This window comes from Phalangium opilio, unplaced genomic scaffold (assembly GCF_054372755.1).
Source record: "Phalangium opilio isolate 3A_F unplaced genomic scaffold, DU_Popi_V2 ptg000104l_1, whole genome shotgun sequence".
In the NCBI taxonomy this organism is placed as follows: domain Eukaryota; kingdom Metazoa; phylum Arthropoda; class Arachnida; order Opiliones; family Phalangiidae; genus Phalangium; species Phalangium opilio.
Window position 1 is genome coordinate 1,297,811 of NW_028324206.1, and position 18,365 is coordinate 1,316,175.

General features: G+C 37.3%; 1 protein-coding gene and 1 long non-coding RNA gene across 2 annotated transcripts; both read left to right on the forward strand.

Annotated features, from left to right (window-relative positions):
* Positions 1 to 400: 400 nt before the first annotated feature.
* Positions 401 to 7,446, forward strand: LOC149630044 (uncharacterized). The gene is made up of 8 exons (XM_089851332.1): positions 401 to 933; positions 1,010 to 1,062; positions 5,370 to 5,556; positions 5,620 to 5,871; positions 5,940 to 5,987; positions 6,063 to 7,172; positions 7,254 to 7,316; positions 7,442 to 7,446. The coding sequence occupies exons 3-8, from the start codon at positions 5,370 to 5,372 to the stop codon at positions 7,444 to 7,446; spliced, it is 1,665 nt and encodes a 554-aa protein (XP_089707458.1). The 5' UTR covers positions 401 to 933; positions 1,010 to 1,062.
* Positions 7,447 to 7,839: 393 nt separating this feature from the next.
* On the forward strand, positions 7,840 to 8,500 carry LOC149630045 (uncharacterized). The gene is made up of 3 exons (XR_016374291.1): positions 7,840 to 8,011; positions 8,074 to 8,232; positions 8,297 to 8,500. It is a non-coding gene; the product is annotated as an uncharacterized LOC149630045 (long non-coding RNA).
* The last annotated feature ends 9,865 nt before the right edge of the window (positions 8,501 to 18,365 follow it).

The following is an 18,365-nucleotide window of genomic DNA, read 5'->3' on the forward strand; positions in this document are numbered from 1 at the left end:
ACTAAATTACACTGGACAGAACTATCCATTTTTAACTCTTAATTGAACGATAACTTTCAATATCAATCTACTGGGGCGAAAGAAGGACGGAAATCGTCGTCTATACTCTGTAGTTCGGTTTCTCACGGTATGGTGGCGCACCTTCAAAAATTTCTATCGGTTCTCTGCCTATCTCTGATTGGCCAATTTAAAGCGATAGCTTGTTTCTGGGAGAGAAGGACGACTTGCACTAGCTAAAGGTACGAATACGTACTTCCCCTATTTTCTTCTGATATTTGTGAAAGCAAGCTCTATTTTATAGCGAAATATTAGGCGGAATGATACTTAATGTAAAATCACGTTGGAAGGGAGTACTATTGACAATTTTTTGCGCTATTTTATTTTCACCAATGGAGTTATGAAAGCTGGAGGCATAACCTATGAACAACAATTTTGGAGTCGCTCTACCGCTTCTAATCCTATTAATCCTCCTTGGTTGTGAACAGGCTGAATGATCTTTTCCCTTTCAACTTTCAAGCTCCTATCTTTGTTTTTTTATGTTCCCTCCTTTCCAAAATTTCCATTCCCCTTTCTCTCCACGAACACACGTGGTGAATGGGTTATTCTTGTAGCGAGGTTTCAACACAACAGTAAATCACTACGGAGGCTGCGAAACCAGTCTATCTCCGTCTTTTTTAGTAAAACGCTTTCGGTGTATCACGCGTGCTGCGACTTTTCTTTGTACGAAGAAGTATTCAAGTTGAAACGGTGCGCCTTGTACGATACCGGGCGGTTTATTTATATTTCGGAGTCAGACGCGTGTACAACGGTCAGGTCAACGAGTAGTCGTCGCCATTTTGCTCTAGTCATATTTTCAGTACGGTACCGATTTAATTTTTTCCGGACTAGGTTACAACGAGTGGTCGTTGCCATTTCGACTTGAAAAATTTTAAGGTAAATATATTTTATTAAATATTAGTATTTCACTGTACTTGAAATAATTTTTGCCCAATATTTTACTTTTTGGAAGGATTATCTACGATTGTGGAAAACACACAAAGGCCTAAGTGGAATTTTTAAAAGGTTATGAATATTTAATTACTTAAATATATATTTAGAAATCCCATAAGTCTCGCTTAGCTAGTGTTTCGTTAAGTTTCAAATTAATTTCTGACGGATTTCAAATTTATTTGAATAATTTGAATTTTTATATTCAATAACGGGGCAATACCCCAGTGTTGCCAGTCATTTTTAGTACAAAAAGTTAGCCAATTTGGAGCTAGATATAAGCCGAATTGATTTCGAAAGCTGTTGGCAACACTGCCATCTTTACTGTAAAGGAAGGGAGGAATTTTCTCCTCTTAGTGTTTGAGTAAAATCTTTCATAGTTGCATGCAGTAATAGCTCCACAATATTGCTGGGGGGTGGTGAGAAAATATGAGGTTTCAAAAGGTGTACATTAGTTTATAGATAGCTGAGGGAGTTCAGGCACTGTAAAAAAGTTTGACTCTGATGCTTTATTAAGTGTATAACATCCTTTCATGAAGTGTTAAAATAAGATAGCTTTCAACATTATTTTAGATTAAGCTTAATGTTTTGTTTGAAATATTAGTTTGATCTCAAAAGAATGAGAAATTAATTTTGAGTAAGGTTAGTGTATATTCAAAGATAGTTTGATATACAGTGCAATATATTTAAATGGATATGCGGGGCAGTTAATTTGTTTTAAAGGGATATACAGGGGCAACTAATTTATTTTAATGGGATATACAGGGGCAACTAATTTATTTTAAAGGGATATACAGGGGCAACTAATTTATTTTAATGGGATATACAGGGGCAACTAATTTATTTTAATGGGATATACAGGGGCAACTAATTTATTTTAATGGGATATACAGGGGCAACTAATTTATTTTAAAGGGATATACAGGGGCAACTAATTTATTTTAATGGGATATACAGGGGCAATTAATTTATTTTAATGGGATATACAGGTACAATTAATTTATTTTAATGGGATATACAGGTACAATTAATTTATTTTAATGGGATATACAGGTACAATTAATTTATTTTAAAGGGATATACAGGTACAATTAATTTATTTTAAAGGGATATACAGGTACAATTAATTTATTTTAAAGGAATATACAGGGGCAATTAATTTATTTTAAAGGGATATACAGGGGCAATTAATTTATTTTAAAGGGATATACAGGGGCAATTAATTTATTTTAAAGGGATATACAGGGGCAATTAATTTGTTTTAAAGGGATATACGGGGCAATTAATTTGTTTTAAAGGGATATACGGGGCAATTAATTTGTTTTAAAGGGATATACGGGGCAATTAATTTGTTTTAAAGGGATATACGGGGCAAATAATTTGTTTTAAAGGGATATACGGGGCAATTAATTTGTTTTAAAGGGATATACGGGGCAATTAATTTGTTTTAAAGGGATATACGGGGCAATTAATTTGTTTTAAAGGGATATACGGGGCAATTAATTTGTTTTAAAGGGATATACGGGGCAATTAATTTGTTTTAAAGGGATAAACGGGGCAATTAATTTGTTTTAAAGGGATAAACGGGGCATTTAATTTGTTTTAAAGGAATAAACGGGGCATTTAATTTGTTTTAAAGGAATAAACGGGGCATTTAATTTGTTTTAAAGGGATAAACGGGGCATTTAATTTGTTTTAAAGGGATAAACGGGGCATTTAATTTGTTTTAAAGGGATAAACGGGGCATTTAATTTGTTTTAAAGGGATAAACGGGGCATTTAATTTGTTTTAAAGGGATAAACGGGGCATTTAATTTGTTTTAAAGGGATAAACGGGGCATTTAATTTGTTTTAAAGGGATAAACGGGGCATTTAATTTGTTTTAAAGGGATAAACGGGGCATTTAATTTGTTTTAAAGGGATAAACGGGGCATTTAATTTGTTTTAAAGGGATAAACGGGGCATTTAATTTGTTTTAAAGGGATAAACGGGGCATTTAATTTGTTTTAAAGGGATAAACGGGGCATTTAATTTGTTTTAAAGGGATAAACGGGGCATTTAATTTGTTTTAAAGGGATAAACGGGGCAATTATTTGTTTTAAAGGGATATATGGGGTTCGGTTAATTTATTTAAAAGGGGTAGTTATTTTTTTATTATTATTTTTAATTTTATTTACTATAGAAAAAGTTACACTCAGTAAACGGCAATTGAGGAGAAACAGAGCTAAATATTTGAAAAGTGTAGTTGATAGGATATCCGAATATCCGCAGTCTATATCTGAAAATAATTGTGTTACTTATGTTGAAGATTTACGAAATGGAACTAATACTGTATGCGAGAGTGAGGGTTATATTAGGGAAAGCTTCAGTGAAAGTGATAAAGATGGGGATATGGTGTTTGATATTTCTGCTACATCTGATAGTTCTGAGAGTTCTGATAATAGCTTTGACAACTTTTCAAGTGGCATAACCACTTCTAGTTCAAGTTCTTCTGATGAAGAACCTTCTGATTTGGCCCAAGACCTTAGAGAATGGATCATTAACCACAATGTAGATACAGTTAAAGTTAACAGCTTGCTTAAAATATTTAAAGATCACGGTCACAATGAGTTACCCAAAGATTCTCGAACACTTCTAAAAACTATTAGGCAAACTTCGGGAATTTCGAAAGTGGCCAATGGCGAGTACTGGCACATTGGTTTTAAAATTGGCTTGAAAACATTTTTGGATTTGCATCCTGATTATGATGAGCCTATTTCATTTGCAACAAACATTGATGGTATTCCTTTAACTGATAGCTCAACCACCAATTTTTGGCCTATTTTGGTAGGCGTGTTTAGTTTTAAGCATGGCATTGTTGGAGATGTATTTCCAGTAGGCGTTTTTTGTGGTGATACGAAACCGGGATCACTTGCTGAATATCTAGATAACTTTATCAAGGAATTATTAGATCTCAGTGAAAATGGGTTTATTTATGGTGGAAAGTCTTTCATATGTAAACTAGATGGGCCCTTTATTTTGGATACTCCAGCCAGGTCTTTTATCAAAAACACAAAGGGTCATACGGGATACTATTCTTGTGACAAGTGCACTATTCAGGGGTTTATGCTAGATCATAACATGATTTTCCTGCAAGATATAACAGAAGAGAATGTTTCTCTTCGAACTAATATCTCATTCCGAAATCAGAGTAACGAGGAACATCATTTAAGAGGCGCTCGTTCACCCCTTGAACTTTTAGACATCGATTTAGTAGTCCAATTTCCGTTAGATTACATGCACTTTTTATGTTTAGGAGTAACTAAGAGATTTTTAAGAGCATGGATTAAAAGAGGCAAATTCGTTGTCAGGCTTAGTACTCAGCAAGTTACAGAGCTATCATCAAGGTTAAACGCGTGTATACCACATATCCCCAGTGAGTTTGCAAGAAAACCAAGATCACTTAAACATGTAGATCGTTGGAAAGCAACTGAATTTCGACAGTTTCTTTTGTATACTGGTCCAGTCGTGTGTAAGGGGATTGTTGCCAATGATGTAATGGATCATTTCAGATTGCTTCAATGTGCAGTTTATATCTTAGCTTCACCAACTTTAAGCAGAACACTCGTTGATTATGCCGCTCAACTTCTCGAATTGTACGTTTTCTCTTGCTCTGATTTTTATGGCCAAAAATTTGTTAGTTTAAATGTGCACAGTTTAACGCATATAGCTGCAGATGTTAAAAGATTTGGCCCTTTGGATGCATATAGCGCTTTTCCATTTGAGAATCATTTGCAGTTCTTAAAGAAAAAGTTACGATCCCCAAGTAAGCCCTTGCAACAATTGTGCAAACGCTTAAATGAAGGTCAAAAACTTTATTCTACAAAACATCGCACTGACGGTTTAGTTCTTAAACAACCATTTAAAGACAGGAGCCAAAATGTTCCATATGATGCACAGTCTTTTAAAAAGCTGCAAACCCAGAACTATATTTTAACGACACGTTTGGCAGATAGTTGTGTTAAATTGAACACAGGTGAAATTATTAAGATTAAACATATCTATAAAACTAAATGTAACGATGTAATGTTAGCTGGGAGTATCTGCAAGTACCATGATGACATTTTTTCATATCCTTTACCCTCGTCTAAGCTAGGCATGTTTAAAGCTAGAATTTCAAAGCGAGTGAAATCTTATTCTTTAAACTTATTTGAACAAAAATGTTTTCTTACTTTACATGAAAACAATTCTATGGCCTCAATTATTCCCCTTCTACATTATCATTAGTGCAATAGACTCTTTAATAAATTCCTTTCACAGTTTCCTGTAAGAGGGTGTATAAATTGTCCAAAGAGATGGACGAAGTTTGAAATCTTAGCTAGGGATTTTTTTGGTTATATTTAGATGTTCGTGATATTTGCGTTCGCTGAAGGAACAGTTGAGGCTGTTCCAAAGTCATGGTGCTTAAACGAAGAGTCTTGCTACTGGCCACCACAAAGACTGCACAAAGAGATAACAAAATTAATATCTACTTCAGCAAAACCAGATTCAGATTGGATTCTTTATGAGGGAAAAATTCTATTGCAGACTGGTATGTAGTAATATATTGAGCTTTCGACTCTAAATTTGTAAATTTTAATACATTTTTAAAAAGCCCTGTACAAAAGTGCACGGGAGCACCTCAAAAAGTCAGAAGTAACTTCAGACTTAGCAAGCGAAGGGGAATTCGGTCGAGGGAAGAGACGGAGCACTACTGTTTCAAATAAAAGCTTGGCTAATTGTTTGGAAAATTCTGATTCTGATACTAATTGTTCCAATGATTCTACTGACTCCAAGATAAAGAAAAAAACGAAGGGGCGAAAAAAGATTTCACTACCAGAGGCGCCCCCTATTCCAACATCAAAATGTGCGTAATTAACAATTATACTATACTTCAGAGATAGTGGTCTTGAGTGACTTTTTATTTAATTGCAGTTAGCGGAGAAAATGTTGGCAACCGATGTAGCCAAACACTTTCTGAAAGTAAAAATTTCATCACATATCTTTGATTTTTGAGCCTTTCCTTTTCTAATATTTTCTTTTGACTTAAAAAACTAGTGGGCAGTTCGTTTCTAGGAAGCGCAGACGCTTCTCTATTAAATCATAGTCGAAAAGGTAGCGCGGAATCACGAATTTGCAATTCATCTCCGAGACTTGATAAAAAAGATACGTCCAAGACAAAATATAGGGATGATTCACCCTTTGTATGCAATGACATTGATTCACCTTCAGAATCCAATGCAATAGATTTTTCGTCTCAATCTTGCGACAGAGAGAATTTGCTCTCCAAAATTGTAGTTTCTCCCCAAGCTAAGTCTTTGGAAGGTGTTACACCCTCTAACTCTTACCACAAAGAGAGTTCGCCTATTAATTTCCCTGTTAAATCCAACATTGCTGATATCTCATCTAAACCCAGTGATGTAGACAATTTATCGAAAGATAATGGTGACTCTCCTTCAATGCTTGTAGAACAGCTAGTTGCACCATTGGTAATAGAAAACAGTCCAGGCATAACCAATCAACAAACTAGTATTTCCTCAGTGCACTCCAGCAACGATTTAGATTCTTCAGATGGCCAATATGATTGTTCTTCTAGAACTCATGTTGAACGCGGTAATTCTGGAAAAAAACGCGCTACTAGTAAAACCTACGCTGGAAAAAGTTCTGTAGGAAACGTTCAGAAGGAAAGTGTTTCTTCTGTAGCCAAAGAAAATCACAAACGAAAAAATGACAATTGCCAGGATTTGTCAAAATCTCAAAGAAACCAAAATTTTGAAAAGAGTACCATGTCACAAAAAAGAAAAATCTTTTCGCCTTCAAAATCCAAAACAATTCACCAACGTCTTCTAACTGTTTCACCATCTAAAGCGTCAAAGAGTCGTTTGAGTCTGAGAGATCTATCGCCCGTTAAAAATAACAGGGGTAATAAAAATAATGGCGATGAAGTTTTTTCGAACCAGGAAAGGAATTCCAGAAATAAACGGCTGTTGTCTGCATTCGAAGAAAATAATCGCTTAAATGCAGGCACTTCTGTGCCTCTACAAGAATGGAGCTCTCCCATAAGCAGGCCTCAAGGAAATTCTCTAACCCGTTCTAGTGCAGACTTAGCTCTTAACACTGGAACACCAAGAACATCAATGCATACTACGGCTTCACTGGAATTTGATGGTAGAAGACCTTTGGATAGTTATTATAGTAATTATAGTTATTCTAGTTTCAGTAAAAACTAACTGATCGTCTTTTAATTAGCTTCATCTCTAGGTAGATCACCAGAAGCACGTATAAACTCCAATAACTTGGATTACTTAAAAGGTATCTTTTTGTTTTTTTTTTTGGTTTTGTAGCATCAACAACATCCCATGGGATGGGCTGATTAGAGTAGACAGACGTAGAAAACATCAGGATAACTCACCCCTAAAACTTTCTCGTTAATTCAGAATAATTTTCAAAGTTTTGATTTCAACTCGATAGCCCTAACGCCATTTTGTCATAAAGTTTTTGATATGTATAATTTCATAAGACACGAACTTTCCACGAGCAATATAAATTATTGTGCTATCATGGAAAATTCCTTTGTCTCATTAAATTTTACATAGGAATATTTTGTTGCAAAATGGTGTTAGGCTTAGCGGGCAGAAATAAAAAATTAGAAAATTAATTACAAATTATTCTAATATTTCTATAAATATTTTAGCATCCTTAATAGACTAAAAATAACTCTTATTTGTTCTTTGTCCCTTCAAATTTTATCATAAAGTTGATCATATTTAATTGCTTCAAATTAACAGGTCGAAGTGATGAAAAAATTCAAGCAAACGGTGATTTTGATGCTAACAGGCTTAAATACCAAAATGGATACATTACTGAATAATTCTAAAGAAAGTACAACCGCAATTTCTCAAGAGTTAATTGAGATAGAAGAATTTCCTGACCTACCGCTTGCTTCACTTCAAGACGTGAAGTTAGTCGAGAGACTATTGATGGATAAAGTAATTAAGAGAAAAACTGTGAGTTTTCAATCTTCTCGAAAACCATGTATAACTTCAGTTTTAAAACTGATCTTTAACAGGTGAAAATGTTTGCATCCTATGGAGGTAAAAAGTAAAAAATTGCTGTCAGAAGTTGTTTAATAAGGTATTGACACACGAAGTAACTCTCCAATTCAACTGGGTTGGTTCAGAGAAGAAGTACCCTTTCGTTCAATTAGAACTTAAAAACGTTTTTGTTGGTAAGCTAAATGCTAGGATATTATATAATTCTTGATTTCAAATTGGGAATTATGTACATTTCAGCGGCGGTACAAATGAATTTCAAAGGATTGAAGGAATTCCAGGCTGAAGATGCAATTAAGAAGTATCTGAAAGGAGCATTTGACAGAAATGGTGGTCGTGCCAAACGAAGAAAGAAGGCTGAGGAAGTGAAACAAAAAACTGCTGAAGAAGACTCTTATGGACAGTCATCTGGTTCAGATACTGAATAAATTTTTAAACAATTTATGTGACGAAACTTTCATTTAAAATGATTAAAACGTTTTCAGTTAATTCACGATATTTAACATTATTTAATTATTCATTATAAATAATTGGAGGCCTACGTAATTTGTGGTAATTTATGTATATATTGAAGATGATAAGTGTAGGTTAAAAGAAAAAAGTTGTATAATCTGTAGGATAATGTAGGACCATTGGTTGGGAAATATAGGCGAAGTGGTGGTACCATTTAGGCCAAGTGTTGTTTCACTGTTGGTATAGTGCAGAGAAATTGATGGGTCAGTGGTGTAAAAAATAAGGGTGAAAGTTTGGATAAATAATGGCCTAACTATTGGATAAGTGGTGAAAATATGTAGGCTGAGCGAGTGGTTATACGCCAATAGAGTGGAGGCTAAAGGATTGGGTTAGTGGTGGTAACGAATTGGCCAAACAGTTGGTACAATAGTGGTTACATGCAAGACAAACAATTGGATCAATGGTGAAAAGCTGTATTTTGAATGGTTGAATGATTGGTGGCAGAGAGTAGGCCATGTGAGTGTATACGTGGTGATTACGTGTAGGCTGAATGTTATCTTACGTTCTGGTAAAGTGTTGGCGAATTAGTTAGTTGAGAGGTGGATTAAAACAGGGGAGCCTTTGGATTGAGTAGTGGTGATAGGTAGGCTGGGAGTGGGGTCGGTGATGGTAAACTAAAAGAAAAGATGTGGCAAAAATTATTTCTTAGGATGGTAGATAGGTGGATAAGTCTAGGCAAGCAGTTGGCAAATTTTAGCAACCCCAGCACCGAGCCAGTAGTTTGCCAAGTAGGACATGGCCAATTTCTTGCCAAGGCTTTGCCACCAGTGTTGGGCCAGTAGTAACCCACCAGCTGGTGGCCCAACGATTTTGTGCTACTAGGGTAAGCCTTGGCTTCCACGAAGGTAAATGATTAAAGATAATTAAATTAAATTAAATTAAATCTTAATAAATCATAATTAATTTAAATAATAAATTAAAAATAAAATTATCTTTTCAATTAATATACTGAATTTAGATAACTTACATGATTATTTCTATAAACTTAACTTGTTTGACTATTTTGACCATTGTAAACTTAACTTGTTTGACTATTTTGACCATTGTAAACTTAACTTAATTAAATAAATAATGGCCTACTCGGACAATAAAACATGGAGGTCGCCTCGAACATCTGAGGATGAGGAGGTTGATTCAACATTAAATAAAAGGGAAGACCAATCAAAAGAAGATCTGTTTGCCTCTGCGGGAGACGATGGCGACACGCTAGCACCGCCAGAAACAGATGATCCTTTGGAGAATTTTAACCGGATTCTTCGTATTGAAGAAGAGAAGGATGAAGAGGATTCTGATACAAGAAAGAGGACGGCCGCCCCTTCAGTATTGGGATTTTCTCCCTACCAACTATTCCCTCATAAGAGCATTCCCGCTCCCCAGGGAAGTTCAACTCCCTCAAATTTCCCTCCTCAAACTGGGATTGATTCCCATGTTCCTCCTAAATCAGCGTCCAAAAGTGTTAAGTCTAAACTTAGTTTTTCAACCAGATTACCTAATCCTAGAGTTAGAACTATCAGAACCCAATTGTCTCCGTCCCGACAAGTCCCTCAATTTGGACCAGACACTACCAACGAGGAATTACGATCCTTTATATTACCCTTACTCCAAACCTTGGCAGATAATTCTAGCACACAGGCTAATGCCGTGGCTCAGAATGTAGCAATAAATAAAGTTATAGCTACAAGTTTGGATAAATTAGTTAGGGATCTACCCTCCTTAATAAATAGAAGTTCAATTCCCCAGACGGAAAAAGTCCCTATCGAGCCTCCAGAACGGTTAACGTTTATGATAATGCCTCTGAATTTTTAGCTGCATTTGAGGAATATGCCAAATTTCACAAGCTATCGAATGAAGATAGGATAGCTGCATTGCCTCTCCTTTTACGAGGGCATGCCTTATATTGGTACAGGGATTTAATCCTTCAATATGACGATATTTGTAATTCAAACCCTGCTCGTCCTCATTTAGCTTGGAAGACATTCAAAAGACACTTTAAGGCTCAGTTTAGAGACTCTGAAGTTGATTCTAAGCTTAAAATAGAGATTTCCCATAGGAGTCAGAAAGATAAGGAATCGGTAGAAGATTTTTTCGGGGAAGTTATGAAGTTAAATTTAGGGATGACCCATCCTCTTTCCGAAAAGGATTTAGTTCCTATTATTAAGAGCAATTTAAAGGATGAACTAAGAACTCGTCTCCTTTTCTTGCAATTTAGTACAATGGAACAATTAAGGAAATCCTGTAAAACAATTGAAAAGGATATCGAAGTTAGGAAAAAGAATGCTGAAAAAGGGAAAAGACGAAATCACCCCCTAAACCTAAGGTTACAGCTGAGTGTTCTTGCCCAGCTAATAAAGGCTCCGCCCATAGTCAGTGTTCCCCCGGGCATTGTCAAAGCCCTTGTTATCCTCCTACTTCTCCTCAATGGGAAAATCCCTTAAAACCTTTAGACTCTAGAACCAAAGCTAAGGCTAACACTTCAAATAGTCAAAGATACTATACTAGATGCAATACTCAGGGATCAAAATCTGCTGGTCGTCAATTGGCCTTGTCCTACCCATCTACACGTACTATCACATGTTATAATTGCCAAAAACCAGGTCATCTTGCACCCGACTGTCAAGAAAAAAAAAAGATTAGCAAGTCGGGGGGAGCCCAGACGGGAGAGGTCCCTCGTGGTCCCTCTCCCGGTGCCCAATAAATTCCCCTACCAAAAAGTGTGTCGCGTTCCCCCTGAGGATTGAATCCGTCAGGAAAGGTTCAGTTTATAAAAGGGTTAGCATTCCCGTTACGTTTGAACACGCGCCAGTTCACGCTAAATTAGATAGTGGGGCCGATGCCTCTTTTGTCAGTTTAGATCAGTGGCAGAAAATTTGTAAATATATAAATTCTTCTGAATTACCTGAAGATGAACAATTAGATTGTGTAGTTTGGGGCGATGGCCGTTATACTTTTACAAAAGGTTCTCACGTACTTGAGTTTACTCTTAAGTCAACCGAAAGTGAGAAACAATTTAAATTTAAATTCTACATAGTTCCTTCCCTCAATAGTGACTTTATATTGGGTCAAGATTTCCTTGAAGAAAACAGGGTCAAGTTAGATTTTGAATCGTCACAATGTTTAGTGGGTAACTTAAAGATCCCTTTTTCACTTCCATCAGAAAAGGATCCAACAGATATGGAGATTGTGAATAGTATTAGGGACGCAGTTTCCGCAGCCCCTATCTCTGATGAACAACGTCATCAATTAGAATCCCTTTTATTGAAATTTCCTGAGTTGTTTTCGGATAAAGTAGGAAGAACAGGACTAGTCTTCCATGAGATTCATACGGGTAATAGTCCACCTATAAAATCTCAGCCTTATCGTGTTAATGACCAGAAGAGGAAAATAATTGAACAACATATCAGGGAAATGCTAGATGACGGGATAATCAGACACTCTGTATCTCCTTGGGCTTCGCCCGTAGTTTTAGTTGATCAAACAAAACGGGGTAAACCCTATAGGTTTTGTATTGATTATAGAAAACTAAACAGTGTTACCGTCAAAGACCCTTATCCTTTGCCTAATATAGAGGACATGTTAGCTAGGGTAGGAAGACCGAAATACATTACAACACTTGACCTTAATTTGGCAAGTGGAAATTCACCCTAAGAGTAGAGAAAAAACCTGCTTTTGTGACTCATATGGGAAAGTACGAGTTTAATGTACTCCCTTTTGGGCTTTGTAACGCCCCTAGCTCTTTCCAGCGTTTAATTGACGAAATTTTTAGAGACGCAGATTACTTCCAACTAATCGACTATTTAGTTGATTTAATTTCTCTTAGCGAGGATTGGGATCAACATTTAACGTGTTTAGAATATGTCTTAAATAAATTAAAGGAAGCGGGTCTCACCCTACAGTTGATAAAATATCGTTTCGCTCAGAAAGAAGCTACTATATTCGGTCACATAGTCAATGAAACAGGAGTGTATATAGATCCTTCAAAAAATCGAAGCCATTGAAAAATTCCCTCCACCTAAAAATGTAAAGGAAGTACAGAGATTTTTAGGGATGGCAGGTTGGCATAATCGATTTATTAATCACTACTCTCACATAGTAGCCCCTATTAATAAACTTAAAAGGAAGGATCAAAAATTTATTTGGGGCTTCGAACAGCACCAGGCGTTCGAAAAGATCAAGGAAGAAATTTGTAAAGCTCATCCTTTAGCTTCCTTTAGAAGGGATTCCCTGTGCATTTTAACTACAGATGCTAGTGATGCAGGGTTAGGTGCCCTTCTTTCCCAAATACAAGATCGCATAGCAGTTTCTATAGCCTATGCTAGTACAGGACTTAAAGACGCGGATACAAGGTACTCCACTAGCGAGAAAGAGTGTTTAGCCATTTGTTGGGCAGTTAAGAAGTTTAGGCCCTTTCTAGAAGGTCGTAAATTCACTGTCCTTACTGACCATCAGGCTTTACAGTGGTTATTTAATAACAGGGAACCAAATTCTCGTCTAGTTAAATGCGCAATGTACCTTCAAACCTTTGATTTTACTATTAAGCATAAAAAGGAGTAGAAAACGTAGTAGCAGACGCTTTGTCAAGGGCCCCGATAAACGTTTTAAGCATAAATTTCAGCTCCTCTACTTCTAATTCTACTAGTAACCAGGATCCAACTAGTAGTAGCACAAGCTCTAATTCTACCGGTAGTAGTAGTTCAACTTCCTCTAGTGATTCTGTTGAAGGTCCGATACGATCTCCAGGTCCTAGAACCTTATATCCAGTCTTTACGTTTGAAGACGTAAAAAAATCACAAAGAGAAGACCCTTTTGCTTCCCCTATTATCAATTTCTTGCTAGGACCTAACCCAGTTAGGCATAAAATGTTCGAATTAAAAAATGTTCTTCTTTATAGAAGACCTTAAAGAAACTATCCTGAAAAAATTTATTTACCTCATCGTTTAAGGCTAGAAGCCATGAGGTTATTACATGACCACCCACTATCAGCTCACAGGGGCAAAGATAAGACCCTTAGTAAAGTGACATATAGATATTGGTGGCCTACTATAGTTAGTGATGTCCAGGATTATGTTAGAGGATGCACACTATGCCAACAATTTAAGGCTAGAAATAGGAAAAAGCCAGGGCTTATGCAACCCTCTGAAATAACAAGTCCTTGGGACCAGATTAGTGTCGATATAATGGGACCCTTCTCTTCAAATAGACACTACTATAAATATTTAATAGTCTTTGTCGATTACATGACAAAATTCGTGGAAATGATACCACTTAAGACTATTACAGCTAAGACCTGTGTGCAGGCTTTCAAGTCTATTATTACTAGGTGGGGAGCTCCTAAAGCTATCCTTAGTGATAGAGGGGACAATATACTTCGAAACTTTGGCTGCAAACTTGCAGAGCTTTTAGAATTAATCCAAAGCTTACCACCCCCTATACACCTAAAGGAAATCCCACTGAAAGAGTAAATAGAGTAATAGGCGAGCTAATATCATTCTATGTAGGGAATCATCATCATAGATGAGATGAATCCCTAGACCTTCTTCAATTTGCTATATATTATGCACCCCATGAAACCACGGGCAGATCCCTTTTCTTTTTGAATTTAGGGCGGGAGTCACGTCTCCCTTGGGATTTAGAAATTGAAGAACCCATTCAGGACCCTGATGACCCCAGTCGTAGTAAAGCTTTAAAGGTTCTTAAGGAACAATTAGAATTCAGTAATGAATCATCTAAGTTAGCCAAAGCTCACCAGAAGAAATACTATGACCTCCGCCATGACCCTCTAGAGTTTGAGATAGGAACATTAGTATGGATGGAAACACATCCTTTATCAAGTACGACAGGTCAGCTTATGAAAAAGCTTAGTCCCAAATGGCCAGGTCCCTTTAAAATAGTAGCTAAATATTCTCCCGTAGTCTACGAGTTAGAAGACGCTAACTCAGGGTAAAATGTAGGGAAAGTAAACCAAGAGCATCTTAAACTCTACTGGACTAATGTAGCCGTCTTCGACAATGCCGAAAATGCCCCCACTTCACAATCGAACGTTGCAGATGCTCCGGAGTCTAGTCCCGCAACAAACGGTGGTACCATGCACCAGGCTCCTACGGCGACTTCCTCACCTACGTCATCTGAATCATCATCATCTTCTACTTCACCGTCACCGCCTCGGGACGGTCAGGATGTCGATCAACAGATCATTCCTGATATTCCAGATGTCCCTCATACGTCGACATCAATGACTTTAGATGATCAAGCAGAGGATCAATCGATACCTCCTGCAGTTCCAGATGATTCACATCAACCAACGGACTCTGATAGTGAACCGGGCATGACCCTTTTTGAAGACCCTCCTCTCCTACTCCATACCTATCATGATATGCGAGCCTTCCAGCTCAATCATCCCACTAATGATAGTCCGCCTTCTGCGGCAGGGGAGGCTTCCCCGTCTGATCATGACAAATCAGTCGAGGAACCAGAACCACATAAGTCAACCTCCAGTTTTACGGAATAAATTATAACGCCTGAACAATCAGTATCAGAACCGGCGTTACACCATTCACCTTCTTCTGGCTTTTCAGAGGAGATTTTGGTTCCGGAACAGATTCCTCAATTGCAATCCCAATCGCTGCGTGTGTCTGATAGTTCATCGACCACGTTATCAGAGTCTATGAGAACTCCTAGATTAAATAGGGCTACCTTACCCGATATTTATTTAGAACCTTTTAAATTGGGATGTCGACGAGAGGTGTGTAAGAGGGCGACGGTTCAACCCGGACGTAATGAAGTTGATATCTATTATCGACCTCCTGATAATAAACGATTACGGTCGAAATATGAGGTCCAAGTTTACCTCCAAAATAATAAGATCCCGAATCTAACCAGGGGACATTTCTGTTTTTCCCGAGAGCCAATCTCTATATTTCCCATGGGAGTTTATCTCCCAAGCTAATAAGAGACCCTATTAATAACTGATCTTTATAGTTGGCGAAAAAAGCTGAAGAGGCTACATGGTGGTTTGAATTACCTAAGGACATTAAAAGGAAGGAGTGCACGACAGTAAAGTCGACAAGTTTGACGGAAAACTCGATCAACATATTGGAGAAGTATTGTCCAACGGACAAAACACAGATAGAACACTGTCGAAATTGAAATGACATCGGACATGTAGCAAGCGACTATTATATGCCCAATCGGTTCACAAATTCTTCGGATTCGTGCTCAAAGTGTTACACCCAGGGGCATTCGACAGACAATTATCCTTTTCATGAGGAAGAGCCATTGATTGTGGACGTCCCCCTGGAAGAAATGCAAGAATTAGTCGAGCCCAGTGGGATTATCCCCTTAAGTGTGTTTCTTCCTGTCCAGAAGAAACATCTGGGGTTATCCCTATACCAGCGGTGGATCCCTTTTCGCTAAAACCATATCTGCCTCCGGCTACTCTACCCCTCGCTAACCCGGGTTCAATCCGAATAAACACCTCTCCCAATCCTCTCCCACTTCCTTCTTTCCATAAGTGGCAACCGTTACCGGACCCTGATGAGGATGATGATAACTGGGAACGTTTAGGTGCAATGTGTTGGGTACCGAAAAACTTCCCTAAACAGCTCAATCCATCTGCAGTTCCTGATGCTAAACACCCGTTAATCCGAAATACAGTTATCTGTTTGAGATGCCACAAACAGGGAGATCACGTCGTATCGGATTGTCCCGGAAGAAGGAGCAAGGCTGCGGTGAAAAGAAGAGTAGCCCGAAGACTGGCCCGTTTGGCAGATAAGCATAAGAAACAAGAAGACGAGAAATAGGAAAAAAAAGAAAATTTGGTGATACTTGAACAATTAATTCACCCCTGCTAAAAACATTAACGGTTCCTCGGGGTAACCTTCTTTTTCACGTTGTTACTATTATTCTTGATATAAAGATTCCTGGAGTTTCTACTCCTTGGATCTGGCAGGGTGTTATGCCTCCATGTTACATTCTCCTCCTCCGATCAAAATCTCTGTGAATTACGCTTTTAGTTAGTCAGTCGAGACTCCGCTCTTGGAGAGAGCTAAGGCTCGTTCACATTACCCAACTTTAGTCTGCTGACAAATCCTAGACTTGTCAGGCCGACTTGTCACCCAATTAAGTCTAGTCAGGTCGCTCGTTCACACCACCCAACCAGTCGGGTCGACTACCTTTGAAACACAAGAGGGTGTACAAAGTGGTACATAATAATAGGAGTGATTTGTTTTGGATCATAAATGTTCAAACTCATATTCTCGAAAAAATTCGACTTTTTTACGAGCATCAAAAGCTATTCCCACTAAATTTCTGCAGTTCAGAACATAATAAAGGTCAATAATATAGTAGGGAAGTTTTCTACATTACTTCTGATAATATTCAATGAGGAACAACCATCAAAACCTAATAATTAACCCATGTTAGAAAGTGGCCAAGGCCCGAAATCATTTTAATTATAAAATTAAATAATGGCCGATACTCTCGGTTCTCTCTCTCGAGCTGAAAGAAAAACAGCACGTGTCCCATGACGTAATAGCCAAGGCTTATTGTGATTGGTTTGCTCCCTCTCTGACTTTAGTCGGCCCGACTCCAATCGCCTACCTACCCGAATAAAATCCGAGCTTGAACCTGACAATAGTACGGTTGGGTGAAACGTTCATATTGCCTGACAATCTGTCCTGACTGGTCAGATCGGGTTTGTCAGCTGACTGAATTTGGGTAATGTGAACGGGCCTTAAGACGAAGCTCCTCATGCGGAACCTAATCTCAAATGAAAAGAAGACCAAATTGATGATTCTAAATCCCAGCCGAAAGACTATGGACTACGCAATATCGACACTTCGCACCCTCAATATTGAACTGGTCTCATCATTTTTATACCTGGGATTCCTAATCACAAACACCCTATCCTAGAACGACCATGTCAATCTCAGGATAAGGAAAGCTCGCCAGAGAATGTGGTTACTAAGACCCCTTCAAAAACACCTTCCGATAAAAATTATGACGAACGGTTTAAACTTAATTAGATGTATAGTATACATGAGGCAGAAGATATTTTTGAACATGAAATAGTGGAAGAATCGGAAGACGAGGCTGTAGTGCCTATGAATACACCGCCTCCAAAGAAGAAAAAAATTTATCATTTTAGACCCAGAAAGTCAGAATCGTCTTTAATACAAAAGAAGAATGAACTTATTGAAAATTGCATAAATATGCTTAAAACTCCTGCTCCACAAAATGACAAACTTCAAAACCCTGAAGAATTATTTGGGATGCATCTAGCCCATACCATGGCGCCACTTTCACCAAAAAGTAAAGATTTCGTTAAGATCAAAATTATGGAGGTAGTTTTCCAACATCTTTATAAAGATTCGTCCAAGGATTAAATAAAATGACAACAAGGTTACGCTGTATTCAGTTTTATTCAATATATATATATATATATATATATATATATATATATATATATATATATATATATATATATATATATATATATATATATATATATATTGTATTAAAAAAATTCCTAAAAAAAAGTTTGTGTTTTAAAATGTAGTAAAGTTTTTTTGTCTTTCCACGGCCCCTACTGTCAGGAAATATCTTTTCAAATTTTCCCTCGTTTCTTGTGCTTCTTTTGTGCTATTGACCCCAAACTTGGATAAGGGCTGTAGGCTTTTAGTCGAAACAATTTCATAACTATTGTTTGGTGCATAATTATGAACTTTGGCTCTTAGGAAATTGTGCATGGTACATGCCGCAAGAACTATCGTCACAACGTTGTCCGGTAGAGCTTGAATTG

Coding starts and splice junctions, on each gene's coding strand:
- LOC149630044 (XM_089851332.1), top strand. CDS start 5,370: ATGTTCGTGATATTTGCGTTCGCTGAAGGAACAGTTGAGGCTGTTCCA. Junction 5,557..5,619: donor AAAAATTCTATTGCAGACTG/GTATGTAGTAAT, acceptor ATTTTTAAAAAG/CCCTGTACAAAAGTGCACGG. Junction 5,988..6,062: donor TAGCCAAACACTTTCTGAAA/GTAAAAATTTCA, acceptor TTAAAAAACTAG/TGGGCAGTTCGTTTCTAGGA.